Genomic DNA, 27,871 nt, shown 5'->3' with positions numbered 1-27,871 from the left:
AGGGTGCTAAGGGAGGCTGGCAGGTCTGACCCAGTGGCAAATGGTCACTGGGAACAGGCAGGGGAGGTGAACAGGTGCTGGCCTACCAGCTCCTGTGCAGGGCAATTAGGCTCTGATGGGAATGTCAGCTCCGTGGCGCCTCTACTGGAGAGATCCTCAAGGGGCTATCAGCTCCGGGGCTGGAGCTGTGGCAGAGTGAGTTGTGGTGTTGAAAAGCAAGTTAAGCCACCACCTGAAATGCTGGCATCCCACATCAGAGCACCAGTTTGAGTCCCGGCTGCTCCACTTTTAATCCAGCTCCTTGCTAATGCGCATGGGAAAACAGCAGAGGGTGGCCCAAGGGCTTGGGCCCCTGCACCCACATGGGAGACCTGGACGGAGTTCTGTGGGCTCTTGGCTTTGGCCTGGCCCAGCCCGGAAGCAGTCATCTGGGAAGTGAACCAATGGATGGAAGAACTCTTCTCTCTCTCACTCTCACTCTGCCTTTCAAATAAAATCAATTAGAAAAAAAAAAAAAAAAAGTAATGGCTCAGCTTGCTCCCTGAACTCACCCACACATGCTCTGCAGCTAGACAAGTTCAAGTTCTTTGTATTCACCAAACTCTGCCTCCCCATTGCTCCTACCACAGGCCCCCGATTCGGCATCCTGCAGTCCCCAACAAGCGTGTCGCCTGCCTGCTGCCTGTGTTTATGGAGCAGAGACACACACCCATGGGGACAAAGATGGGCTGCCCCGTCTTCCAGCTGCACCTGCAGAGCTAACCTAACCTCACCCTAACCCCAACCCCAACCCTCACCCTCACCCTAACCCAGGGCTCCAGAAGTTTGCAGCACTGACTCCCTTCACAGAGAAGGTCAGCTGAGACCTGAGATCGAGGGCTCCCCATGAGAGGCCAGGCAAAGAACTAAAGGCAGAAGGTGCATCTGGTGCCTAACTTCAGAGTCAGGTAAAGTAACGGGGAATTCCAGCGAGTTCATGGAAAAATAGGATTTTAAAAATAAGCTTATATTTTGGTGCGAGTGAAGTTTGAAATCCACACACCGTGTTTTCAGCATGTGTACCTCCCATGTTGTTTCGGAGGCCCCTTGTCCACGAGACGATAGCATTCTCTGAATTTTGCCTTCTTTTTCTCCCCCAGAAGAGAATGAAGCCATGCCTTAGCCATACAGCGACCTCAGAGAAAACACAAAGTCCAGAACCTGCCACACGCCAATGTGGTCGGAAGCCGTATCTTCTATTTTTTTTTTTTTTTTATTTATCATTTATCTGAAAGTCAGAGTTACAGAGAGAGAGAGAGAGAGGGAGAGACAGAGAGAGAAAAAAAGATCTTCCATCTGCTGGTTTACTCCCCAGATGGCTGCATCAACCAGGGCTGGGCCAGGCTGAAGCCAAGAGCCAGGAGCTTCATCTGGGTCTCCTACGTAGGTGTCAGGGGCCCAAGCACTTGGGTCGTCCTCCACTGCTTTCCCAAGTGCACTAGCAGGGAGCTGGATCAGAAGCGGAGAAGCCAGGGCTCAAACTGGCACCCATATGGGATGCCAGTGTCACAGGCAGCAGCTTAACCACTATACCACAACGCCGACCCCAAACTGTAGTTTCTTGAATGCAGTCACAAGTCCATCCCTAGACATGTCTGCACTAGCAAAGTGCTCAGATTCTTCTCCAAATGAACACTGTCAGGGCAGGCGTGTGACACTGGTTAACAAGCCTGTGTCTCATAGGAGGTGCCTGGGTTGGATGCTTGGTTCCAGCCCCCAATTCCAGCTTCAGCCCATGAAGACCTGGGGAGGTATCAATGACCCTCAAGCAACTGGGTCCCTACCATCCATGTGGGAGACCTGGATTGAATTCTCGGCTCTGGCCCAGCCCAGCCCTGGCTGTTGCAGGCATCTGGGAAGTGAACCAGCAGATGGGAACATATGCATGCCTGTTCTTGCTCTCGCTCTCTCGCTCTCTCTCTCTCTCTCTCTGCCTCTCAATTTAAATAAACAACAACAACAAAAATGGACACTGTCGTCCAGGTGACTCTGCTGTAGCATTTAGGCAACTGTTTCTTCTTCTTTTTTTTTTTTAAGATTCTTATTTATTTGACAGGTAGAATTACAGACAGTGAGAGAGAAAGACAGAGAGAAAAGTCTTCATCTGCTGGTTCACTCCCCAAATGGCCGTGACAGACGGAGCTGCGCTGATCCGAAGCCAGAAGCCAGGTGCTTCCTCCTGGTCTCCTACACGGGTGCAGGAGCCCAAGCACCCGGGCTAGCCTCCATTGCTCTCCCAGGCCACAGCAGAGAGCTGGACTGGAAGAGGAGCAGCCAGGGCTAGAACCGGTGCCCATATGGTACGCCGGTGCCACAGGCGGAGGACTAACCCAGTGCGCCATGGTGCCAGCCCCAATTGTTTCTCCTTCTAACTTAATTGTCTAACTTCCTCTTTGTTCAATTCAGTTGTGTTGGACAATTGATGTGAAACCTTCCGTCCATTCACACACATCACTCATTTAAGTCTGCAACCAAGACCTGTCTGGGGCTGGTTCCTCCTATGCTCACTGTGCCAGTAGCAAACACACACAGACCCAGGTCACAGGATCCTCCAGGCTTTGGGAGGAGATCAGCACCGAAAAGGACTTAGACACACAGACAGGTAATTACCCAGGTGGTGTGCGTGGAGGAGGGTGAGTGATTCAACACAATCGTCAGCACACCCGGGCAGGCGTCACAAGGAAGCCTGGCAGCAGATTCCCCAGACCTGACTCACAGCAGCAGCTCCAGCCCAGAGCTCTGGGGCAGAGCAGACCTGTGTATGCCTCCTGGGCCAGTGCCTACAACCCAGAGAGAAGCAGCCAGTGCCCTGGGCCCCAGGCTCTCACCACCCAGCAGCTCCTTCTCTGCCCTCCCCAGCCCATACCTTCTTTTGGCTCACCCCACGGGGTGCTCACGGCCACCTCTGCTCACCTGGGTGCAGGCTCCTGCTTGCCTACACAGCTCCAGACCCCTAGACCCACGTCAAGAGGTAACTGGTTTGATCTGGTAGCCCAGCGGCTCTCCATGAGAGGAGGGGAGTGTCTGCCCTCTAACAGCCAATCAGCAATGTCTGGGCACATCTGGGGTTGTCACTGGTAGCAGGCGGCTGTCACTAGCTTCCAGGGGCTACAGGTCAGGAAGCTGCAGAACACCTTAGAATGCACAATAGAGACAGAGGAACAGGTGACGGAACAAGCTGCACCAATCACCACTCCCAGAGTCTGAGACGAGTGCGCACGTCTGTGCTCCTGACCAAGACAAGCTCGCGGCAGAATGTTAAGACATACGGCGCTTCCCAAAGCTCCATTCATTTCTGGCACGCGCTCATGTAAGATGTGCAAGTGAGTGTTTTGCCAAGCCAGAACCGCTCGTGCCAGGGCAGATGTGAGAGAGGTGGTGGGAACTCTTATAAGAGGTGCGGCCTGGCGGGAGCTTGCTGCGGTCCCCAGGCCTTGCTCTCTGGCTCCCTGTCTCGCCATATGACCCAGCCAAGGGTCGCCGGCAGCTGTGCCATGCTGTCTGCACCTTGGGCCTCCAGAAATGCCAAACGGAATGTGCCACAGCCTGGAAACTGGGTGAACTGGGCAGTGGAGATGGCAGCACATGGTTGGACTCACCCAAACACCTTGTCTCCACACACTACCCAGCTCAAGCAATGGAAACCAGGCAAGTACACAGCTTGTTGATGCTACCGGTTTATCAGTGTAGCATTTCCACTCCTTGGTGCTGTACCCTGACCACTCCTCTCTGGACCCAGCCTCTTCCTTTTCAAATGTGAGAGCTCACTATGACTTTCATAAACCAAAGGTGTACCCCAACAGGCTCAGGGAATAGAGGCAGCTCCTTTAGAATGGCCTCTCGGTCAACAGCCATGTCGCCTGAACAAACCAGACCCTCTCCAGGCAACAAGGCTGGGCTCTCCCAACGGGTAAGTAGGCATTTCCCCGTGGCTGCTGGCAAAGCTCGCTGTTAAGAAGATCCTAACAATTTAGCCTTTCAGCCACCAATCTAACGGGCTTTCCCTGGCATGAGCGGTTCTGGTTTGGCAAAATACTCACTTGCACATCTTACATGAGCGCGTGCCAGAAATGAATGGAGCTTTGGGAAGCGCCGTATGTCTTAACATTCTGCAGCGAGCTTGTCTTGGTCAGGAGCGCAGAGGTCCGCACTTGTCTGACTCTTTTCTCCATCAGGATCCATAACAAAAAGATATCTGTGATTTACTTCCCTGATCAAATTCCTAGTGTCTTATTTGGCTGCTTCAAGTGTTTTTTTTTTTTTATTATTAAAAAAAAAAGCAAGCTAGAAAAATGAAATCTACTTTTTGGGGGCTTAATATACCATATTAAAATATAAATCGGAGGCTGGCAATGTGGTACAGTGGGTAAAGTTGCTGCCTGCAATGACGCCAGCATTCCATATGGGCGCTGGTTCGAGTCCCGGCTGCTCCACTTCCGATCCAGCTCTCTGATGTGGCCTGGGAAAGCAGTCGAAGATGGCCCAAGTCCTTGGGCCCCTGCACCCACATGGGAGACCCAGGAGAAATTCGAGGCTCTTGGCCCAGCTCTGGCCGTTGCCACCATTTGGAGAGTGAGCCAGTAGATGGAAGATCTCTCTTTCTCTGTCTCTCCCTCTCTCTGTAATTGTGCAGTTCAAATAAATTTAAAGAAAAAAAATAGACTTAGATGCTGACATAGTCTTCCCAGCAATGCCAGCGCACCCAGCCCTCAAAGCATTCCCAAGCAGCCCTCTCCCTGGGCAGCCAGCTCCTCCTGGCCCCTGGCTTCCCAGAATGCATCTCCACCCATCCTAACAGATCCTGCCTCCCTTTTCCCATGGTGCTTCCAAATGCACCACTAGACTCCTCGTGTTCCTCTGGAACCCCACGAACCACCTGGCACACGACCAGGCCAGCTCTACGGAGGGAGCCCAGCACACAAACTGAGTCCTGGGCCCCAGGCACCCCTGGGGAAAACGGATCTACTAAACCAAATCAGACTGGGCCAAATGAGCCCACCCCGCTGGCCGAGGCGAAGCGGGAGAGAAAAGCGGAGGATGAAGAGGGAAGAGAGAGGAAAAGGATGGAGCTGAGAAGGGGGCCCTCACTCCATCCTGGCCCTGGCAGCCCAGCCACAACCTGGGGAGGTAAATCAATGACGAAGAGAGAAGAGGGAGACCCCAGAACACAAATTCAGAAGCAGGTGAGACAGCCTCTTTATTGCTCTCCCTCTCCCTCTCTCTCTCTCTTTATTTCTCTCCCTCTCCCTCCCTCTCTCTCTCTCTTTATTTCTCTCCCTCTCCCTCTCTCTCTCTCTCTCTCTCTCTCTATTTCTCTCCCTCTCCCTCTCCCTCTCCCTCTCTCTCTCTCTCTCTCTCTCTCTCTCTCTGTTAAAGAGCCACGACCTCTTGGGGCAAGCATCTTCTCCGTATCACATGTCTTTTCCCAATGTTTATAAACTAAGTATGCCAAGGATCCCGATTTTACAGATAGAAGACTGAGTCTCACCAAACTGACTTTCCCAAGGTAACAGCTTGCGTGCTGCGAAGCCGGGGATCCAGGTCCTGCTGAGGTCCCAATGTCTCCTCCAAAACGCATGCTGAAACTTGATCAGCCTTGGGGGAGGCAGGCAGGGATTCGGTCCGGAGGGTTCCACTCTCATGAAAGGTCTGGCGTTATCCCAGAAGCAGGGGAGTTATCCCCAGAACAGGCTGTCAGCTAAGTGTCTTTGGCCCTTCTAACTGCCCTGGCCTGCCTGCCCCTGCACCTCTGCCTTCTACCATGGGAGGATGCAACACGCAGGCCCCTAGACCTCAGCACCACACCCCTGGGCTTTCTAGCCTCCAAAAGTGAAAGCCAAATAAACTTTTAAAAGATTTATTTATTTGTCTTGATAGAGTTACAGAGAAAGAGAGAGGTCTTCCATCTGCTGGTTCACTCCCCAGACTGCTGCAGTGGCTGAGGCTGGGCCAGGCTGACGCCAGGAGCCAGGAACTTCATTTGGGTCTCCCATGTGGGTGCAGGGGCCCAAACACCTGGGCCATCTTCCACTCCTTTCCCAAGCCATAGCAGAGAGCTGGATGGGAAGTGGAGCAGTGAACTGGCACCCATTTGGGATGCTGGTGTTATGAGGACAGCTTTACCTGCTATGCCACTATGCAGGCCCCTAAAATTCTTTATCAATTAGTCTGTGAAACTGTTCTAGCAGCTAAAACATACTAAGACAGGTCCAAAGCCTGTAACGCCTATTTCTACTTGGGGGAATGTACCTTCATAAAGCAGACAAACAAGGCCTACGGTGTACTTAGGGTAATCCTTAGCAACCAAGAGGCACAAAAACTCATGGCTGCCCCTGCTAAGAAAACTTACCACCCACAGGTGGAGCCGAGAACCAAGGGCAGGAGCCAGTGTTCAGAACCACGGGTCCCACCCTGGAGTATCAGGGGCCAGTTCCCAGCTCTGACTCCTGACTCGAGCTTTCTACTGATGCAGAGCCTGGGAGGCGGCAAGGGATGGCTCCAGTAACTGGGACCCCGCCACCCAGGAAAATTCTTAAACCAGGACACCCAGCGGCCAGTGTTGTGTTGTAGAAAGTTAAGCTGCCACCTGCGACGTGGTTCCAGACCTGGCTGCTCCAGTTCCGATCCAGCTCCTTGCTAATGGCCTGGGAAAAGCGGCAAAAGATGGCTCAACCCTGCCCACATGGGAGACCTGGAAGAAGCTCCTGGCTCCTTGGGGCCGGCGCTGTGGCGCAGTGGGTTAACACCCTGGCCTGAAGCGCAGGCATCTCATATGGACATTGGTTCGAGTCCCAGCTGCTCCACTTCTGATCCAGCTCTCTGCTATGGCCTGGGAAAGCAGTAGAAGATGGCCCAAGTCCTTGGGCCCCTGTCCCATGTGGGAGACCTGGGAGAAACTCCTGGCTCCTGGCTTCGGCCTGGCCCAGCCTCAGCCACTGCAGCTATCTGGGGAGTGAATCAGAGGATGGAAGACCTCTCTCTCTCTCTCTCTCTCTCTGATTCTGACTTTCAAACAAATAAACCTTTTTTAAAAACAAAGAGTATACACGCACGCAGTGCCTGAGTCCTATTTAACAAAACCAAGGCGCTCCCAGCTTCTACGCCAGCAGCAGGCTTCTCCCACACCTGCATCCACTGCTCGATCCAGCAAGCGTTCTTATCTCTGACCACAGGAGGGGTGGAGAGGAAAGCAGACTGATAGTACTTCATCCTGGGAAATATTCCACTTGTGCTCACTCACTTCCTGTCCCAAACAACTGAAGCAGACGTCTGCAGGGCTCCACGCGGTGCAGCACATGACAGAGCTCGGAGCAAACGCTTCTCAACAACCAATGGAAACCTCGCGACTCTGCCCACCCCGGAGCCAGCCACAGCGAGGTTCCCGGGGAGAGCAGGAGGAGGCCTTGCCCTGAGCCCCAGGTGCTGCTGCACACACCACGAACAGCACAACCAAGGGAGAAAGGGGCTCCCCCCACCCCCACACTGCACAGGGCAAGGACACAAACCAAGAGGCGCTCCCAAGAACAAAACCGTGGGAGGTCCCGGCACGACAATCTGCACCACCTCTGCTGGGGGCAGAACATCCGCTGGCAAAGACCACAGCCACCAGCCCGCTTCCCACAGTCCCGTCTGGGTGTGCCCTGGACACCCCTGGCAGGCTGTGCTTCCTGCTATGCCGACTGACAGTCAGACAAAACTGGGAAGTGGGAGAAGAATCCCTTGTCGGGAGCACCTGGGACCAGAAGTGTTGCAGTTTACTGAGACGTTTCAGACCCTGGATTGTTCGCAGTCGAGCATCCCCAATCCAAAAATCCTCAATGCTGCAAAATCCAATGCTTGATGAGCATCAGGCTGGCTCTCAGAAAGTTCTAGATTCTGGGGCCGGTGCTGTGGCAAACGGGTAAAGCTGCCGCCTGCAGTGCCAGCATCCCATATGGGTCCAGTTCGAGTCCCCGCTGCTCCACTTCTGATTCAGCTCTCTGCTGTGGCCTGGGAAAGCAGTTGAAGATGGCCCAAGTCCTTGGGGCCCTGCACCCATGTGGGAGACCCAGAAGAAGCCACTGGCTCCTGGCTTTGGATCAGCGCAGCTCCAGCCGTTGTAGCCAACTGGGGAGTGAACCAGTGGATGGAAGACCTCTCTCTCTTCCAGCCTCTCCTTCTCTCTCTGTGTAACTCTGACTTTCAAATAAATAAATATCTTTAAAAAAAAAAAAAAAAAAGAAAGAAAAAAGTTCTGGATTCTGGATCTTGGATGAGGGTTGCTCATATGTAATATCCACTGGACTTCATTTAAAACCAGCACCAGGCAACACACCCATGCAAGGGCCTTCTGGCAGAAAATGAGATGCGTCCCCAAAGAGAGGCCACAGTCGGAGCCCAGCCTGCCAGCCGAAACCTGCCAGGCTCACGTGAAGACAAGCACCCTGGACAGGCACCCGGCAGGCCCCACGGGGCGGCACCTTGTGATACCTGGTTTGTCCGAACATAGTATTCCTCAGCCAAAACTGTAGGTGCCCATAAAGGACAGGACATCTCTGAACAAACATCAGGTCACCGAACAAAACGCCCAAGTCCACCATGGGAATGCTGACGGGCAGGACCTAGGGTAAGGGCCCCTGGAACATGGCAAACGGGCACCGCTGTGGATCCCACCTGTACTGTACACCTTGTACTGATCTGCGATGGAAAATACAAACAATGGCAGGGGCGGGTCTTTAGCCTGGGGTTAAGATGCCCGCCTCCACAGCTGCCTGGGTTCAATGCCCACCTCTGCTTCTGACTCCAGTTTCCTGCTAATGCAGACCCTGGGGACAGACCCTGGGCTCAAGTGACTCCCACCTGGAGTGAGCTCCCTGCTACTGACTCCTGTCAGGCCCTGGCCATTGTGGACCTCTGGGAAGTAAATCAGTGGATGGGGGCATGCTTTCTCCCCTCTCTCTCTGCCCCCCCCCCCCCCGTCTGTCTCTTTTTCTCTCAAATAAAGCAATGCCGGCATCCCATGTGGGCGCAGGCTTGAGTCCCGGCTGCTCCACTTCTGATCCAGCTCTCTGCTATGGTCTGGGAAAGCAGTAGAAGATGGCTCAAGTCCTTGGGCCCCTGCACCCATGTGGGAGACCTGGAAGATGCTCCTGGCTCTCGGCTTCAGCCTGGCCCAGCCCTGGCCACTGAGGCCATTTGAGAAGTCAACCAGCAGATGCAAGACCTCTCCCTACGCCCCAACTTTGCCTTTCAACTAGATAGAATACATCTTTTTTAAAAATTTTTAAAAATAAGAAAAGACACCAGATATTTTATGTTTTAGACTTTTCCTTTGTAAAGCCCCAACTAGCTCATTGAATCAGGAGCTGGAATACAACTACAAATTTTTTGCTTTACCAAAGAAATATTTACAAGTCAGGGAAAGTTGGCCAGTGCCGCGGCTCACTAGGCTAATCCTCCGCCTTGCGGCGCCGGCACACCGGGTTCTAGTCCTGGTCGGGGCACCGGATTCTGTCCCGGTTGTCCCTCTTCCAGGCCAGCTCTCTGCTGTGGCCAGGGAGTGCAGTGGAGGATGGCCCAAGTCCTTGGGCCCTGCACTCCATGGGAGACCAGGAGAAGCACCTGGCTCCTGCCATCGGTCAGCACGGTGCGCCAGCCGCAGTGCGCCAGCTGCGGCGGCCATTGGAGGGTGAACGAATGGCAAAAGGAAGACCTTTCTCTCTGTCTCTCTCTCTCACTGTCCACTCTGCCTGTCAAAAAAAATTTTTTTTAAATAAAAATAAAAAAATAAAAAATAAAACAAGTCAGGGAAAGTTATTATATGACTACTGTAGTGAGATGATATAGAATTCTACACCCTGAGGGCCGATGCTGTGGCACAAGTGGGTTAGACAGCCTCTTGCAATGCTGGTACCCTACATCCAAATGCAGTCTTGAGTCTCGGGTACCCGGCTTCCAATCCAGTTAGTTCCATGTTAATGTGCCTGGGAAGGCAGCAGGTGATGGCCCAAGTGCTTGTGTCCCTACCACCCATAGGATGGGAGAACAGGATGGAACTCCTGGCTCCTGGCTTCAGTCTGGCCCGGTCCAGGCTATTGTGGCCATTTGGGAAGTGAACCAGTGGATGGAAGATAGTTCTGTCTCTCTGATTGGTAATTCATTCTTTAAAAAAAAAAAGAAAAAGAAAGAAAACCCAAATGTCAACTTTTTTTTTTCCCATCCACCCTTTCTCAAAACTGCACATCTAAAGGAATTTATTTAGAAAGTTAACAAGGTGATACACTAGATTGGCCACAAATAATTATAATGCCATCTAATTTCTTTCAAGGCTGAGAGTTGTGTTCTGTTGTGACAATCTACACCAACAAAGCAAAGCAAAACAATACATACAACACACAACCCACCTACAACCCCAACAATCCCAAGTCTGTCTCCAAGGTAACAGAGTAGGGCCACTCAGAGAAAGAAGCTGTTGGTCACTCAGGGGCGGGCCCACAGGGCAGAGACCAAACTCTTACATACTACATGGCTCACAAGTTAAGTAACCATGAAAGTGTTTTGCAAACTTTCTCATAAGCTAATGATTAACTTTGGGATGGCGTAAACCGATGCCTATGCTAACACCATTCACCACTGCAGGGTGCAAGCCCATTGGAAAAAATCCTGGTATGCAGCTGGGGTGGGGGAGGGGGCTGACAGACCCTGCTGCCACTGCCCCCACTTCCAGGGAAATCCGTCAGGGCGTGGCTGCTCCTCATTTGTCCCCAGCCCTCCAGGGCACGGGGCATCCATCCGCTACCCACAGGGCCGGCTTCCCTCAATACCAGCTTCATCTGGCTTTCAGAAAAGGAAAACTAGGCCAGGCGTTTAGCCCAGCAGTTAAGACACCGTCAATACGCCCACATCCCACATCAGAGTGCCTGGGTCCAATTCCCGGCTCAGCTCCCAGTTCCAGCTTCGTGCAAATTCACAACCCGGGAGGCAGTAGGTGGTGGCCCAAGCACTTGGGTCCCTGCCACCCCCGTGGGAGACCCAGATGGAGTTCCCGGCTCCCAGTCCCAGATATTTACCAAGTGAACCAGTGGATGGGCACTCTCTTTCTCTGTCTCTGTGCCTCTCAAATAAACTTAAAAAAAAATTAAAGTTGCCCAATTCTATGCAGTATAGACAAAGAACAGGCCTGTGCCCGGATTCAGCTGTCTTGAGAAAGCCACTTGACCTACTGGAACAGCACGGCTGGGTTACAACAGACAAGACAGGTAAGCACTCAGGCTCCTTCCAGTACAAAGTCCCTGAATCCCTGGGCTGCCCTGACCCAGGAAGCCACGCCCCTTCCATCAGCAGGTAGCCTCCTGTGCCTCATGATCAGAAACAATTTCTACTAAGATCTCGCTTTATTTAATTGGTACAAAATGCGTGGTTAGGGTTGGTACATGGAACAGCTGGTTAGAATTAAGGACAAAACTTCCCGACACATTCCCCTGCTGATTCAGGGGACATAACCTCGACCTTGTCTTCCCGGGATCTTAGCAGGTATCCAGCAGGGATTCTGCCTCCTCACCTGCTGGCCCCTCCCAGAACTGGTCTGTGACTTGAAGGGGCTATAGCTTTGGCAAGAGACGTGAGGACACACACAGACCACGTCACCTGTCTCAAACAGGAACAGCCATAAGCAACTCCAAGGACTGACCTGGGCGTGCACCTCTGTAAGTTCACGGTGGGGCCTGCCAAGGCCGGGTGAGACACAAGCCTGGGGCAAAAAGGCATGGAGTCCTAGACACCAGATACCATGTTCCCTGGCTTCCCTGCCAATAAAGACCTTGGCTGTCTCCATCCCTGGCCAATCTGAACCCAAATCAATAATGCTGCCCAGGTAGGAGAGAAACACACTTCCAGTGCAGCCGAGCCAGCATCCAATCACCACCATGCTCTCCCTCACAGCCCGCAACACGGTTATTACACCTTCCTAGGAGCCATGGGTATTCTGTATCACTAACCACTGCTTCCAATATACATAGAGTTAGGTGTAGCGTCACAAGCTGGGGACACTGACAAATGTGCCAGTGTCAGGCGAGCCCACCTTTGCCAACACCACAGCAGGCACTTACACAGACCTACACGGCATGGGCTGATCATGCAACATGGCCTCTGGATGCTGGCACACACATGACAGCCGAGGGAGGCGGTGCGTACACACACACTCCAATGTCCACGACCAGTACAGACAGCAAATACATCAGTCCCACAGGTGTTTATCATCATCGTCTAGTGTCACCCACTTCTGTGTTCTCCTTTCCCACCAGGGGCAGCACGTGGGGCTGTGATGTTGCCACGGCAACAGTGTCACTAGGCGACAGGAATTTTCCAGCTCCGTTATAACCTTCCGGGACCACCCGCACTGGCCACAACGCTGTTAGGCGACACCTGACTGTATTTGAATGCTCAAGGAAACCTTTGCAGTCTGTCCTATCACAGCACCAGGGGTCAGAAATGCCAAGGGAAAAGTCACACAGGAGCCAGCCCTACAAGGATGACCTCGTGAGCTAATCCCTCTGCAGCCCACTTCCAAAGAGAGAAGGAACAAGCCAGACTGTCTCCTCCTCTTCCACCTCCTCCTCCTGCTCCCCCTCCCCCCCCCTCACTGTAGTTCTTGGCACTCACACCTGCAGTTCATAGCAAACCAATCAAAAGATGGACTCGGACGGGGCAAGTTCGTGCTTCAATTAAAATACTATGGATTTTTATGCCCAAAGGAGAAAGTTACAAACGTGAATTATTAGCTTCCAACGGCCATCCAAATCGATGTAAAATATTTAATGCTCCACTTCCTGGTTTTGTTTAACACTGATCTTACGCTTGGAAATTTCGATAGCTGTCCTCGTTATGGTTGGGCCACAGAGGAGCAAGAGCAAAAGCCATTTTTACTTTCATGAGCTGCCGCTTTGATAACTCATGCGTTTACCTCTACGGTAGTCATTTTTTATTGAGGGCTGATACATATTCAAGTATTTTTTTCAAGGTGCTCTCCATATACTGAGCTATTCAGTCAATCCCAGCATGCATTTACTGAGTACCTATTAAGTGCTATGCACCCAGTTAGGCATTAGAAATTAAAAAAAAAAAAAAAATGACAACCAAGTCGGCAGTCATGGCCCCACGGGAAAAGCAGATAAATAAGCAATTACTATGCAATACAATGAATGCTGTGCTGGGGATTAAAAATAATATACCAGGCAGGGGCTCCCATGTCAGACGTGGGGAGCCACTGGCTCTCTTACAAAACCCCACAAAGGCAGGCGTGTCCCCATCTCCACAAAAGCACAGGGCAGCTCCTTTAAGGGGCACGCAGCCTGGCTGTCAGCATCAGCTTCTGCATCGCCATTACATCTTTTTTTTTTTTTTGACAGGCAGAGTGGACAGCGAGAGAGAGAGAGAGAGAGAAAGGTCTTCCTTTTGCCATTGGTTCACCCTCCAATGGCCGCTGCGGCCGGTGCCTTGCGCTGATCCGATGGCAGGAGCCAGGTGCTTCTCCTGGTCTCCCATGGGGTGCAGGGCCCAAGGACCTGGGCCACCCTCCACTGCACTCCCGGGCCACAGCAGAGAGCTGGCCTGGAAGAGGGGCAACCGGGATAGAATCCGGTGCCCCGACCGGGACTAGAACCCGGTGTGCCGGCGCCGCAAGGCGGAGGATTGGCCTAGTGAGCAGCGGTGCCGGCCGCCATTACATCTTAAATCCCCACTCTGGGCTCAGCATTGCACCAGCCGACTGCACTGGCCGATCCGGGCATCGATTACTTGTACGCGTGGTATCCTACAATACACTGCACACCCCGGGGCAAAAGGGCCATGGCACTGCCCAAACCAGAACCACAGAATGCACCCTGAAGGGACTCGCACGCTGGCTACAAGGAGCCACCCAAGACTTGCTCATGACAGAAACCAGGGCTGGAACACAGCCTAGGCCAGCCATGGTCATGGACCCACGGGCATCCTGCTGGGCAGTGATGGTGGTGGAGGGCCTTATTAGGGAAATGGGACTTGGGTCTTAAGATCACGTAAGGTCAGAGGCAGGGGCTGGAAAGGCCCTGTACTGAGAGGTGCCCAAGAAGCTCCCAGGTCAGGCTGAATGACAGCCAAGGCTGTAACCAGAGCCACGTGGTGGGGCGGGCTGGGCACAGTTGCCCAGAGTTCTAATTGATAAGGAAGGAGAGAGGGCATCTTGGGGCACTTGGCAGAGCGACCCAGGACGACAGCAGATGAAGAAAACCGCAGGCACAAGAATTCCCAGCGACGACAACATGCGACACAAGCAGCTCCTGGTTCAGCCTCCTCCACAGATGGGGAGGCCACGCAGGGGCTCCTGGCGCCAAAATCCGAGGTCACCCCACATCCTCCAGAGAACACGGGCCCTGTTCAATGCAGAGGCTTCTTCCTGCTGGGAGCAAATGGCCACTCAAGGCTAGGGCTGCATCTCCCAGAACCAGGATGGCCAGGCCATGTGCTATCCAGTAAGGGGCCGGCCCCCCCAACAGCTGGTACCCAGACACAGAACACTGAGATGCAGGCCAGCTTATCAGCCTGCCTGGGACACCCACATGTCTTGGCCAGTCCTACAACAGCACCTGTATTTGACTCTACAGTACTGTTGGAATACTCTCCATGTGTTAGATGATTTGATTTTCAAAACTGTAGAGGTGAAGACCCTCAGGTCAGAGGGGGCCACGTGACCTCCTGTTCAAGCTTACAAAGCGAGCAAGCGGCTGATTTGGGTTTTGGAGCAGCGTGTCTGTCCAGTGGTGTCCCCTCTCTCTGCTGCAACTGTCACAATGCTTTATAAAGTTCTTGCGAGCTGACAGCTTTTACAGAAGTCCTGGGCAGTATGCACAGACTCACACACACACACACACACACATACACACATTTTGTACATATTACTCCCCTAAGTTTTCCTAAAGTCCAATAACACACAGCATTCTCCTTCCTTAAAAACCCATCATTGGGCGCCGGTTCGAGTCTCGGCTGCTCCATTTCCAATCCAGCTCTCTGCTATGGCCTGGGAAAGCAGTAGAAGATGGCCCAAGTCCTTGGATCCCTGCACCCACGTGGGAGACCCAGAAGGAGCTCCTGGCTTCGGACTGGCCCAGCTCCGGCTGTTGAAGCCACTTGGGGAGTGAACCAGCAGATAGAAGACCTCTCTCTCTCTCTCTCTCTCTCTGCCTCTGTGACTCTGCCTTTCAAATAAATAAATCTTTTTTTTTTTTTTTTTGACAGGCAGATTGGACAGTGAGAGAGAGAGACAGAGAGGAAGGTCTTCCTTTTGCCGTTGGTTCACCCTCCAATGGCCACCGCAGCCGGTGCGCTGCGGCCGGCGCATCGCGCTGATCCGAAGCCAGGAGCCAGGTGCTTCTCCTGGTCTCCCACGGGGTGCAGGGCCCAAGAACTTGGGCCATCCTCCACTGCACTCCCGGGCCATAGCAGAGAGCTGGCCAGGAAGAGGGGCAACCGGGACAGAATCCGGCGCCCCGACCGGGACTAGAATCCAGTGTGCCTGCGCCGCAGGCGGAGGATTAGCCTACTGAGCCACGGTGCCAGCCCAAATAAATAATTCTTAAAAAAAAAAAAGCATCATCCTAGTGGCCAGAGTTGTGGTGTAGCCAGTAAAGTCACCGCCTGCAATGCCAGCATCCTATACAGGTGCTGGTTCGTGTCCTGGCTGCTCCACTGCTGATCCAGCTCCCTGCTAATGGTCTGGGAAAGCAGCAGAGGATGGCCTGAGTGCTTGGGCCCCTACTACCCATGTGGGAGACCTGGAAGAAGCTCCTGGCTTCTGGCTTTGGCCTGGCCCTGCCCTGGCTATTGGGGCCGTCTGGGGAGTGAACCAGTGGATGGAAGATTCCCTCTCTCTCTTCTGTTTCTCTGCCACTCCCTGTTCACAACTCAGCAAGTCCAAATGGGCAAGTATCTGTCCATTTCCATCTCTCAGCCACCGAGCTCCTGGTCTGCTGCCAATCTGTCCTCCATGACACATGACATCATTCAAGCAGCATCTTTTCTGCATGTTCCTTGTTTTCAGAAGGCAGACTTAAAAATCACAGGACTGGAAAAAAAAAATCTTCAAAGGAAATTATCCATTTGTCCCACTTTTTGGCAAACATGATAGCTACACAAGATAGATGGGTGTGCATAATTTATTCTTAAAAAATTCCCAACTCCCAGTTTTTTTGAAGCACTTCTTTCAATTCCTAGATCACATAAATGATTTAGTAAACAACTTGCCAATTAGTCTTGCACAGTGTGGAGAAAAGTTATACACAGAAACGTACACAGGGCCAAAATCAAAGGAAGCAGAGTGCTAGTGACAAGTGAGCAATACATCTCCCTCATCTCGCCTACACAAGCCCCATCACAAACCACCCTCGCCAGCTACAAGAGGCCTATTTCTGCTGCCTTCTCATAACACAGAACTTTACAAAATATCTTAATGAACATAAGGTCGATACAGTGAATCCATAAAACAATCACCTCGCCTAATTGCAATCACCTCTTTGTTACAGCGTTTATATCATCAAGCCACACTCCACAGATAGAATCGAAATACAGTCTTCCTCCTAGTCCCAAAGGAAAACTCCATGTACCACTCATCTTGCTGGCAACCACAGAAATAAAGCGATTCAAATCCAGTTAAACTACTCATTTCGACCGCACTCCCTTAAACTTAGATATATCCATGAAATGTGATTTGTTGAGAACTTTCCTTTTTATTCACGAAAGCCCCATGTACTAGGCTTCCCCTAAACATGCGCTCCCATGAACGTTTTGAGTCAATACTAAAGATATAGAGAAATACCCCCACTACAGTAGCTTTAAAACATTGCTTTCCTTCTGCATGACCGCTGGACTTTTCCAAAATTTTAGCTATGCGCAGCTTTCGTAATTCTCATTAGGTAATCCAGGGTGTGGGTGTTTTTGAGTTTTTCTCTTCAAGAGGAAAAAGGAAGATTTTTATCAGCACATCAGGTGCGTGTGGAAAAATACAAATACCCATACACACATACTAAGTAAATACGTACTTTTCTGTTTGTTTTAGGATCCTTTTGCCTAGTTCACTTGCAAGGCTAAATGCGCCACAGCCAAATTCGAAGTCAAGCGGAGTTTTAACTCTGGCTAGGAAACCCGAATTTTCTGCAGAGCTCCCCACTGCCCAGCACCCAGAGCAAACAGCTCTGGGACACTCCCTAAAGAAGCCACTCTGTTCACCTAGAAACTGAAAGATATCCCACTGAGAATCACAGCGCCCAGCAGCCAGGCCAGCGTGACCCGAATCCAGGCAGCCACATTAGCCCCTCATGGAGCTATTAAAAATTTAACATGGTAAACGAAACCAACGCAGCCACCCACATCAACGGGGTAATTAAAACCCCGGCTGAAAGCAGTTCCAAAATCCAAGCCCCACGTCCACCGCTGGCCACTCTCCACTTCGGACCTACCCCCTCCCACCCCGCGCCCCAGTACCTGCACCTGCGACGGCGAAGACCCAGGAACAGGGGGGAAGAGTCCCACCTCGGCCAAAGCCCATCAGGTATCCCCACTTTCTGTTTACATCGCTGGCCCCGGCGGCCACCAGATCCACGTCCGGGCCGTGGCAGAGCGCAGACCCCCGCGCGTGGCTCTAGCCCAGGACTCCTGCTCACCCAAAACGACTACACCCTCACCCCCAGGAGCTGTGGTCAGGCGGTTCTTTCTGGTTCCCGGGCGCTCGCCGGGTTTGAATCTCTTCTCTGTACCCCGTGTATCTACTGGAGGGGCCTGGGTCTCCCCACGCCCCCCACCCCACCCCGCCCTCCTTCCACCGGATCCATTCCCACAGCCCGGCACCGTGCGTACCTGCCAAGTTCCTCGCCGGTGTCGTAGAAATCATCCACGTTCTCCTGCCTGAACACGGTCATGATAACCCGTCTCGCCTCACCGACGCCCGGCGCGCTTCAGCTCCGCTGTCCGAACCATCACCACGGCTCCCGCGCCTCCGTGGGCCCCTCATGCATCGGCCTCCAGTCCTTAAACACACAAGAGAAAAATGACAACCCCAAGAAGGCAGCCCCCACCAACCCGGTGTCCCCGCGGGGCGGAGGGGCGCGCACCCTTTGTTACACCCGGGCCAGGGACGCCCCCCACCCCAGGCATCGCGACGCCGGCGTGCGCCCCACACCCGAGGGGCCAAGCCCCCCCCCACACCCCAGACGCTGGGCGGTGGGCGCCGATCGGAACAGACTCCGGAAGTGCCTGGCCTCTCCCTTTCTCGGCGCGCACGCACGCACGCCCACCCCAATCCCACCTCCAGGGGCGCCGCGGAAGAATGAAGCCTTCGCCCCGGCGGCGCGCGCCGCGCTGGAAGCATCCCTCGCCGGCCTGCTGCTGCGGGGCGCCCCCGCGCCGCCACCGCTCGGCTCTGCGGCCACCCCCTCACCTCCCCTCCGCCAAGCAGTCCCCAGAGGCACATTCCAGGCGACTCCCTCCCCGTTACCCGGCCGACCCGGCGTGCGGCCGCCCGGGGGAGCAAGGCAGAGAAGGGAGCGGCCGAGGAAGGCGCGGTCCCCCGTGCCGCGACACAAAGCACCCGGCCAGACCCGCGCCACCTGTTTCGACTCGGCCCGTGGGGCTCCGGGCGCCTCCCCGGCTGCGACCCCACTTCTCCCCCCGTCTGTCTCCTAGGCCTCCTAGGCGCTGCCCGGGCAAACCTCGCGGCGCGGCGCCTGCGAAAGGAAAAGCTAGCTGGCGGCGGGGGCCCCCGGGGGGGGGGGGGGACCGGGCAGCCTCGCGCGGCCACACTCACCCGGGCGCCCAGGACTCCGCGGATCTCTCCGGAGCGCTGTCGGAGGCCGACCACAGGCACCGCGCCCGAGACCAGCTGGGCGGCGGCGGGAGCGGGCGGGGGGCGCGGACGCCCCGGCGCCGCCTCCAGACCCCGCGGGCCGCGAGGGTCGCCGTGCGCCCTCGGCGGCGGGAACGACGTCTCCCCAGCTCTCGGGCTCCGTCCGGAGCAGCCTCCAGGCTCCTCGCCGCCTTCCGGGAGGAGGCGGCCAATGGGGACCCCGCGGGCGGACTGGCGGCGCGGCCCACCCACCTCCGAGCTGCCCCGCCGGCCGGCGCTGCGGGGTGCGCGCGGCGCTCGCAGCTCCTCCCCGCCCGGCGCCGGGCGCTCGGCGCTCGCGGCTCGCGGGCGCGCTCTACCGCGCACACCCCGCACACACCCACTCGCCCCACGCCCACGCCGGCGGGGGAGGGCGCACCCCGCCCGTGACAGCGCGCGCAATGGAGCCACGCGATGCCTCTATCCGGGGTACCTGTGTGTGTGTGTGTGCGCGCGCGCGCGCGTGTGTGTGTGCGCCAGGCCTGGTGCCCCACTCGGGACCGGGGTGGGAGTCGAGGGGAGGGTGGAACCGCGGAGAACCAAACAGGTTTTGGAAAATCTCTGCTCTCGTGCAGCCTACGGGGTGGTGCAGAGGTGGATGATAAAGGTCGTTTGGGAGAAGGCAGTTCTGTGTTGACAACCAAACAGGTCGGCGGGATGAAGAGTGAGGGGGCAGGGCGGGCGGCGCGACCTGGGCTGGCTCCAGCAGCAGCAGGTGTCTGGGGCTGGCGTCCCAAGGTAAGGACGTTTGCAACCCTCGAAGCCCACTGGAACAAAGACTCGGGGAGTTGACTTGTGCTGTCCGGTACGGTGTTGGCTGCGGATGGTTTCAAATGTAGCTAGTGCCCGGTGAGACTCGGGGAATTAGAACAGAAGTAGGAATGGAAACCATTTCTTGAGTATTTTTGTAGTAGATACTTGTTCACTTGAGAGTGTTTAAATGTACTTCACAAAGTTCATGGGAAAACTGAATTAAAAGGTAAGTTAATCTGGGTGCCACGTGTTTTGAAATCCATGCCTAGGTTTTTCGTAATACCAATTTTAAAACTTCATGAAGTGTGGTTGTTTCATAATACATGTACGTAAACTTCCTGAAGTATGCGTGATTTTCAATTTTTTCTTGACCAAAATAAACTTAGTTTTAAATTCCATTTTCAGTGAACTTTTTGAAGTGTCTTTCTGTTTAGGATATATTGCATTAAATAGAATATCGTGTGGAAAATAATTTTACATTTCTTTTTTCCTTTTTAAAAATGTGGCTGCCACTTCCCTGTTTGGGTTATATTGCGTTAAATAGAATATCGTGCGAAAATTAATTTTACGTTTCTTTTTTCCTTTTTAGAAATGTGGCTGCCACTTCTGTGGCTTGCGTAACATTTCTGAAGAAACTGTAGGGTTCTACTCAGAGACCCCATCTCCTCTCAGGGTCCTTAGCCATTTGCTTTACCCAGGCCTTTGAGGGGAGGGGGGCGAAGGCAGGATGGATGGAAATCCCAAGTGCAGAAAAGCTAGAGAGAAATCCGCGTTATTGCCTGGAATAGCAAAACTTGATGGGTGAGCCTCTGGGATTTGCCATCAACAGTAGTATTCCAGTCCCCACACGTTCTAAAATAGGACGGGTCAAGCCCTCTTTGGTTCAGCAGAAAGTTTCAACTATAGAGGTTTTTCGCAACTTCAAAAAAACAAAACAAACAAACAAAAAAAACAACTGCCTAATGTGAGCTCCTGGTCTTAAGGAACAGTCCATTTAATGGCCCCCGCCCTGAGAGCGTGCAATGCTGATAAATGAGTCCCAAAGGCTCCAGCTTGGGCACCGGTATTAACCTAAGCAGTAGGGTTGAGATAATACAGAACAATCCTGAGAGGTGAGAAACACGGTCAAAAATAACAGCAGAAAGGTGACTCATCTGGGAGAAATACAAATGGAGGCATCTGTGGAGAGGGAAAGTTACAAGCAAATGTTTAGGAGAGATTTGAAACATTCTTGCAGATGGCTGATTTCTGGATACTGCTTTTCCTGCAAATAATAATAATAATAATAAATATGCTTCCCAAGGCAATTGAAAGGATTGAATCTATTTGCAGGCTGTTCAGTCTTCCCTCACTAACTCAAAAGGACATTTTCTGAAGGAGTGCAAAACAGAGTGGAATTTGGAGTCACAGAATTAAAGTTAATATCAGTGGGACTGGCTGACAGCTGCCATGAACTTGGATGACTTGTGAGCCCGAGCGTCCTGTGTGCCCTAATTTAGGCAAGCGCTTCAGAGGGGGGAAATGTGGTCATTTAGGAATGTGCCCTGCCCTCAGTGGACGTTGCGGCACAGCGGGTTAAGCCCTGGCTTGGGTTGCCTGTATTTCCACATTGGAGTGTGCCTTAGAGTTCCAGCGGCTCCACTTTGCCACCCAGCTCCCTGCTAATGCGCCTGGGAAGGCAGCAGAAGATGGCCCCAAGTACTTGAGTGCCTGCCTACTACGTGAAAGACCTGGATGAAGTTTCTAGCTCCTGGCTTCAGCCTGGCACAGCCCCAGCTGTTGCAGCTATTTGGGGAGTAAAACATGGGTGGAAGATACCGTTCTCTCCCTTTCAAATTCTTTTACACCCCTGCATTCAAGAGGTGGAGTCCCACTCCTTTCCCATGAATACACACTGATGCTAGCCCTTGCTTCTAGAAGACATGGGCCGGCGCCGTGGCTCAATAGGCTAATCCTCCACCTGCAGCTCTGGCACCCCGGGTTCTAGTCCTGGTCGGGATGCCGGATTCTGTCCCGGTTGCCCCTCTTCCAGGCCAGCTCTCTGCTGTGGCCCGGGAGTGCCCTGCACCCACATGGGAGACTCATGGGAGACCAGGAGAAGCACCTGGCTTCCTGCCTTCGGATCAGCGCGGTGCGCCGGCCGCAGAATGCCACCTGCAGCAGCCATTGGAGGGTGAACCAACGGCAAAAGGAAGACCTTTCTCTCTGTCTCTCTCTCTCTCACTGTCCACTCTGCTGTCAAAAAAATAAATAAATAAATAAAAATAAAAAGACATGGCGGAGGGTGGGGGGAGGCGGTGGCACTGTGTCTTAGTGGGTAAAGATTCCCATATGGGCACTGGTTTGAGTTCTGGATGTTCATCTTCCAATCCAGCTCTCTGCTAATGTACCTGGGAAAGCAGTAGAAGATGGCCCAAGTGCTTGGGCCCCTGCGCCCATGAGGGAGACCTGGGGATGAAGCTCCTGGCTCCTGGCTCTGGCCGTTCCAGCCATTTGGGGAGTGAACCAGTGAATTGAAGATCTCTCTCTGCCTCTGCCTCTGTAACTCTGCCTTTCAAATAAATAAATAAATCATGTTGTTTTTTTTAAAAAAAAAAAAAACGCATGGTGATAATGACACAATGTAAGTTCGTTCCAAGGTTAGATCTCTTTAATTTTTAACTTATTTATTTATTTATTTAATTTATTTAAAAGAGAGCCCATCCACTGGTTCATTCCCCCAAATACCTGGGCCCCTAGAATTCAATGCAGGTGAGAGAGAGAGGGAGAGAGAGAGAGAGAAAGAATCATCCAGTAGTTTACTCCCGACGTTCCTGGGAACCTAGAACTTAATCCAGGTCTCCCAAGTGAGTGGCAGGGACCCAAGTTCATGAGCCATCACCTTGCCTCCCAGGGTGTGAATTTAGCAGGAAGCTGGAGCCGGGATTTGAACCAAGCACTCGGAAAAAAATGCTTTCTTAACCCCTGCACCCAGCACTTTGCCTCCAAGCCTGGATGTTAGGAGTCTTTCTTTCTCTCTCCTCTCTAAGCCCTCACTATAAATCCTTCAGCTGCTACGGTTATTCTAGGGGTGTCCTGGAAAGAAATGAGGAGAGACCACATAAAGAACAGGAGATGCCCGAGGAAGCTGGCTGTCCACCCTCACCCAAGCCTCCACCCTCCTACGCCAAGTTCTGCGAGCAAAATAAGTGACAGTTACTGTTCAAGGTCACGGCAATAGATTAATTTATAAGAAAGAAAAGTTAATAAAATGCAACTTACACCCCAGGTTCCAGGAAGATTAAATTATTCTCTTGCTTGATTGTTAATTGTTATTTCCACTTTATATTTAGCATTCTTACACTGAATTTTAGCACCTGCAAAAATGGGGACAATAATTGATGCTTCCATGTTCCTCCGGTTGTTTTTGGGAAAATCTGAAGAGATAATGCATGAACTGGGGTTTTATAGATTAGAAAACACAACAGAATGTTGCATGTTTGTTTCCTGTCGTGTTCCAAGCCAAGGGGCTCCTCAGGACATCTCTCCAATAAAAGACAGCAACAGAAAAATTCTCAGTTTATGAGATTTCAGCTGCAAAGGACATTCTTGAAGTAGATTATTGATTATGAGCATTTAAAACAATCCTAGATGGGGATTTGGAGACATTCTCTTATAGCTCTATTATGGTAAAATAGCTTGCTATAAAACCCATCGTATCTCAGTGGTAAAGATGGGTTTCTCTTGCCCTCAGCATGAAGTCTGCAAGTCCTAGTGAGAGAACTGGGCTACCCAGTGGCCACTGAGAGACCAAGGTCTCTGCCATCCCACAGATCTGTGGTCGTGCAGGGGGAGATCTCAAGAGCTCCTCTTCCTCTCCTGGCTGACAAGAGAAGTGAGAGTCTGGAGAGGAAACGCCCCCACCCCAGGAGGACCACTTAAGGGGTCTGATTTGACCTCTAAGGCTTAAACTTTGTTTTTAATTATTGGCAGATGTTCTCAGCTCACTCAAAATGGACTCACCTTTAGTTTACTTTTTAAAGAAAAACAGTTTATACTACCCACTAAACACTTGTGGGTATTTTTTGGTTTTTTGCTTTTCTTTTTAGAGTTAGAGAGGGCTCCCATCCGCTGGCCCACTCCTTAAACACTCACAACTGGTGACACTGGACCAGGATAAAGCTGGCGGCTGGGAACCTACTCCAGGTCTCAAGCCAATGAACTTGAGCCATCACGGCTGCCTTGCAGGGTCTGCGTTAGCAGGAAGGGAGAATCAGGAGCCGGAACTTGGCCTCAGACTCAGGCACACTGATATGGGATGCGCTGGGCTAGGTTCCTTTTGAATGACACGACTTTGGTTTTATCAAGGGCTAATGTTCTAAACGGCCCACATGCAGAATGTCTCCGCCCCCACGGTTTCACTATTAAAGATGTTGTCTGTTATTCCGTTGAGTGGAGGTACTTTCCAGCTCCTCCCAGCCTTGAGTGCTAAGAGGAGGCTCCCCGGCTCATCGCATGATGCTTCCTTATAGCAGACAATGGAGATTGTAAAGCCTTCTGTTCCTCGTGTTGCCTAGGAGTCCAGAAAGCCTGTGGCAAGCTCAGAAGCCACGGTCCTCCAAGAATGCTTCATTTACCGAATCCACGGGTTCAATCCACAGACGCCTCTTGAGTGTGTCCGGTCATTCCAGACGGGAGGCTTGCAGATGTGAGACACAGCCTCTGCCCTCATCCCCCTGGTCTGATGGAACAGACATGAGATCGTGCCAGGTCTAATCCATTTGCTCCTCTAGGTCTACCCTGTAGTGCTCTCTGCCCTCCTAGGTCAGGAGGCTGAACTTTAGATTATTTGAACTTGATCCTTGTCCTCTGGCTGCCAGGCAATGGGCAAGGGAGGAGAGCAAGGCCAGGAAGGCTTCCCTCTGCTTTCTTCCTGCACACCAAGGTCATTGCTGCTTCCAGGTTGCCTGTTCTACATGTTTTCTCATTCTAGTTTTTGGTAGCCACTCTCTCTGCCTTGCAACCTAGGGTTGTTGCCAGCTCCACTGTTAATCCCCCGGGTTCCTGCTCCCTCCCCTGTGGTTCCCCGGCCCCTCTCCCTCCCCTCTTTGAATCATCCTAGTTTGAGAATGCCCTCCTTTTCCTGGAGGACCTGATGGATAGTGTCAGGAGAGATGACTCTCAGGCAAGGAGACACAGGGATAGCAGCTACTGAAGGTAAGAGCCAGCGTGGAGGGTGGAGGTAAGCTTTTAGGGACGTTGTTAGATGAGCTGACAGCAAATGAAGATGTTGCAAGTAGATTTCAGAGGAATCAGAATCCAAGAGTGGATGATGGGGAGTGGGTCATGGGGCAGTAGGACTGGGAGAGGGGGTTGTTTAGAGCAAGAAAAACAAAGAAGCTCAAATCCTGCACCATGAGAAGCACATGGCGCATTCAGGGCCCTGTATGAAGCCTTTCCCCAGACGGTGAAGTGGGGAGAAGTGAGCTTGGAAAGGTGAAGGGTCTTTCCCATCGGGTAGGAGGAGAGAGGGAAACCAGGGCAGAGCCTGAAGGTCCTGTCCACGGCGTTCAGCACTTAGGTCTTCACTCTGAGGGACGCCCAAGGTCAGTTAGTGTTAATTCGGAGCATCCTTGGAAATGCTGGGTGGAGAACGACAATGAAATGCTTCAAGGAGGCAGAAGTCACAGGGCTTGGTACTTCGATATGTGAGGGAAAGGACAGAGTCATTTTTCTTTTAAATATTTATTTATGTATTTGAAAGGCAGAGTTACAGAGAGGCAGAGGCAGGTGCAGAGAGAGAGAGGAGAGAGAGAGAGAGAGGTCATCCATCTGCTGGTTCACTCCCCACATGGCTGCAATGGCTGGAGCTGTGCCGATCTGAAGCCAGGAGTCAGGAGCTTCTTCTGGGTCTCCCACACGGGTAAAGGGACCCAAGGACTTGGGCCATCTTCTACTGCTTTCCCAGGCCATAGCAGAGAGCTGGATGGGAAGTGGAGCAGCCGGGACTTGAACCAGCACTCATATGGGATGCCGACCCTGCAGGCGGCAGCTTTACCTGCAATGCTCAGTGCCAGCCCCTCAATGCATGGCTTTTTTGTTGCTGTTGTTGTTTTATTTGACAGGTAGAGTTATAGACAGTGAGAGAGAGAGAGAGACAGAGAAAAAGGTCTTCCTTCCATTAGTTCACCCCTCAAATGGCCGTGATAGCCGGCGCACTGCGCTGAATCGAAGCCAGGATCCAGGTTCTTCCTTCTGGTCTCCCATGCAGGTGCAGGGGCCCAAGCACTTGGGCCATCCTCCACTGCCCTCCTGGCCCACAGCAGAGAGCTGAACTGGAAGAGGAGCAACCGAGACTAGAACCCGGCACCCATATGGGATGCTGGCGCTGCAGGCAGAGGATTAACCAAGTGAGCCACGGCGCTGGGCCCATGTTTTAAGAAGAGAAGACTCTCCTGACCAGCCTGGCCTTCTGAACAGGGAATTTCAGACCAAGGTTCAAAGTCCCGTGGTGTGCATTTTGCCTGTTCCGCTTTTGTGCCTTTCCCTGGCCTCTCCCTGGGTTTCCTTCCAATTTTCATTTATCATGAATGCAATACATCCTTTGTAAAAAAAAAAAACAAGTGAAGCATAAATAAAATCACTGGCCAGTGCCTGCAAGGCTGAGGAGATTATAAGCATCTGAGGTTATGGGTTTTCTTTTGCCTGTAGCCTAATGTCCTTTATGCTTCAACCTGTTTCTTTTAGGTTCCGACACCCCCTGAGGCAAAGATTGGTAGTACTTAACACATCTATGAAACGGGAGGCCCAGGGTGAGGGTCAGGTGTACCAGCCAGTGTACACAGAGCCACCTCCAGCTGATGGCCACTTCCCTCGTTCTACTGGGCTATGTAAATGTTCGCTTTCATATACAGTCATACTTTTTTAAAAAAGATTTATTTATTTTATTTGAAAGTCAGAGTTACAGGAGAGAGAGAGGGAGAGAGAGAGAAAAAGAGAGAAAGGTCTTCCATCTGCTGGTTTACTTCCCAGTTGGCTGCAACGGCCGGAGCTGCACCAATCCAAAGTCAGGAGTCAAGAACTTCTTCCGGGTCTCTCACGGGGTGGGTGTAGGGTCCCAGGGACTTGGACCATCTTCCACTGTTTTCCCAGGCCACAGCAGAGAGCTGGATCATAAGCAGAGCAGCTGGGTCTCAAACCAGCGCCCATATGTGATATGGGCACTGCAGGCAGTGGCTTTACCCACTACGCCACAGCGCCAGCCCCTACATGGGTTTATTTTTCTCTCCATTGGACTGTCCTGTGATTGGAATTTTAGTGTCGTTCACCAGCCACCAGATCGCTGAAGTTTCTCCGTGAGAATAGTTGAGAAGGAAAAGAAAGGGACAGTCAGGGGAGTTCCTTTTTGTTTTGTCAAGCAACTGTCCAAGCAGTCTGAAAAGCAAGTCACTCCAAGGAGGCCGGCCGGTGTGCACCCACCCATTAGAACTGGATGCGCCAGTTGTAACTGCTGATCAGTCTGAACGTGCGTCCACGCTGATTAAGTGAATGCAGCTCCATGGGATTTTTTTATTGCTTCTAATTTTGCCTCCCATGCTAGGGACTAACGAACCTCTTTAAAACCACCAGACTTCACACCATCAATTCCTATTTATTTTCCTTTCAGCAAAAAATTGTGGGAAAAATATTTTCAGTCAGTATCAAAATTCCCCCCCTCTTTTTTTTTTTTTTTTTTTTTTTGCTGCATAGGTATTAAATATTAAAGAAGATTCAGTATCAATAGAAGCCTCTCGGGTTCTCGGCATGATTTTATGAAATAAAAGTCCCATTATTCAAGCCAGACAAGTGATTTGCAGTCTTATTCATGGCACGGCGATCGCATTGGTAGAAACATTGTTTTTCAAAAAGACAAACTTGCCATCCATTTTCCCGAAAGCTTCTGTCAGTTTGAAGATTTGCAAATAGAGCAATAGTCTTTGCCCAGGTCGATGCTGTCTTCCCGTACCAAGAACTCTGAATTTACACACCTGTAAAATCGCTGTTTTCAGCTTCTGTAACCTTGCGAAGTGCAGACACACTCTTTCACGAGAAATTCTAACAAAGCAAGTGATGCGATTTCCGATTTGTTGTTTTCGTGTCTCCTGCCCTTTTCTCTCGCTTTTAAGAAATGTTGAGGTGATGGGCCGGCACCGTGGCTCAACAGGCTAATCCTCC

General features: G+C 52.2%; 1 protein-coding gene across 2 annotated transcripts in view; it reads right to left on the bottom strand.

Moving 5' to 3' along the window:
- Nucleotides 1-19,115, bottom strand: part of DAPK1 (death associated protein kinase 1) — a 175,343-nt gene extending 156,228 nt beyond the window's left edge. Inside the window, exons 1-2 of one of the 2 annotated variants that reach the window (XM_062208524.1) lie at nucleotides 18,848-19,115; nucleotides 17,902-18,071 (exon numbers count right to left, since the gene is read on the bottom strand). In XM_062208524.1, the coding sequence (XP_062064508.1) occupies nucleotides 17,902-17,963 (62 nt within the window). In that variant the 5' untranslated portion in view covers nucleotides 17,964-18,071; nucleotides 18,848-19,115. The remainder of the gene's footprint in view (nucleotides 1-17,901; nucleotides 18,072-18,847) is intronic. The other variant, XM_062208525.1, reaches the window with a different exon arrangement.
- Between the last annotated feature and the right edge of the window lie 8,756 nt (nucleotides 19,116-27,871).

The sequence above is a fragment of the Lepus europaeus genome, chromosome 12 (genome assembly GCF_033115175.1).
Source record: "Lepus europaeus isolate LE1 chromosome 12, mLepTim1.pri, whole genome shotgun sequence".
NCBI lineage: Eukaryota > Metazoa > Chordata > Mammalia > Lagomorpha > Leporidae > Lepus > Lepus europaeus.
Note: the sequence above shows the minus strand (reverse complement) of the source record. Positions and strands in the feature narration are given on the sequence as shown.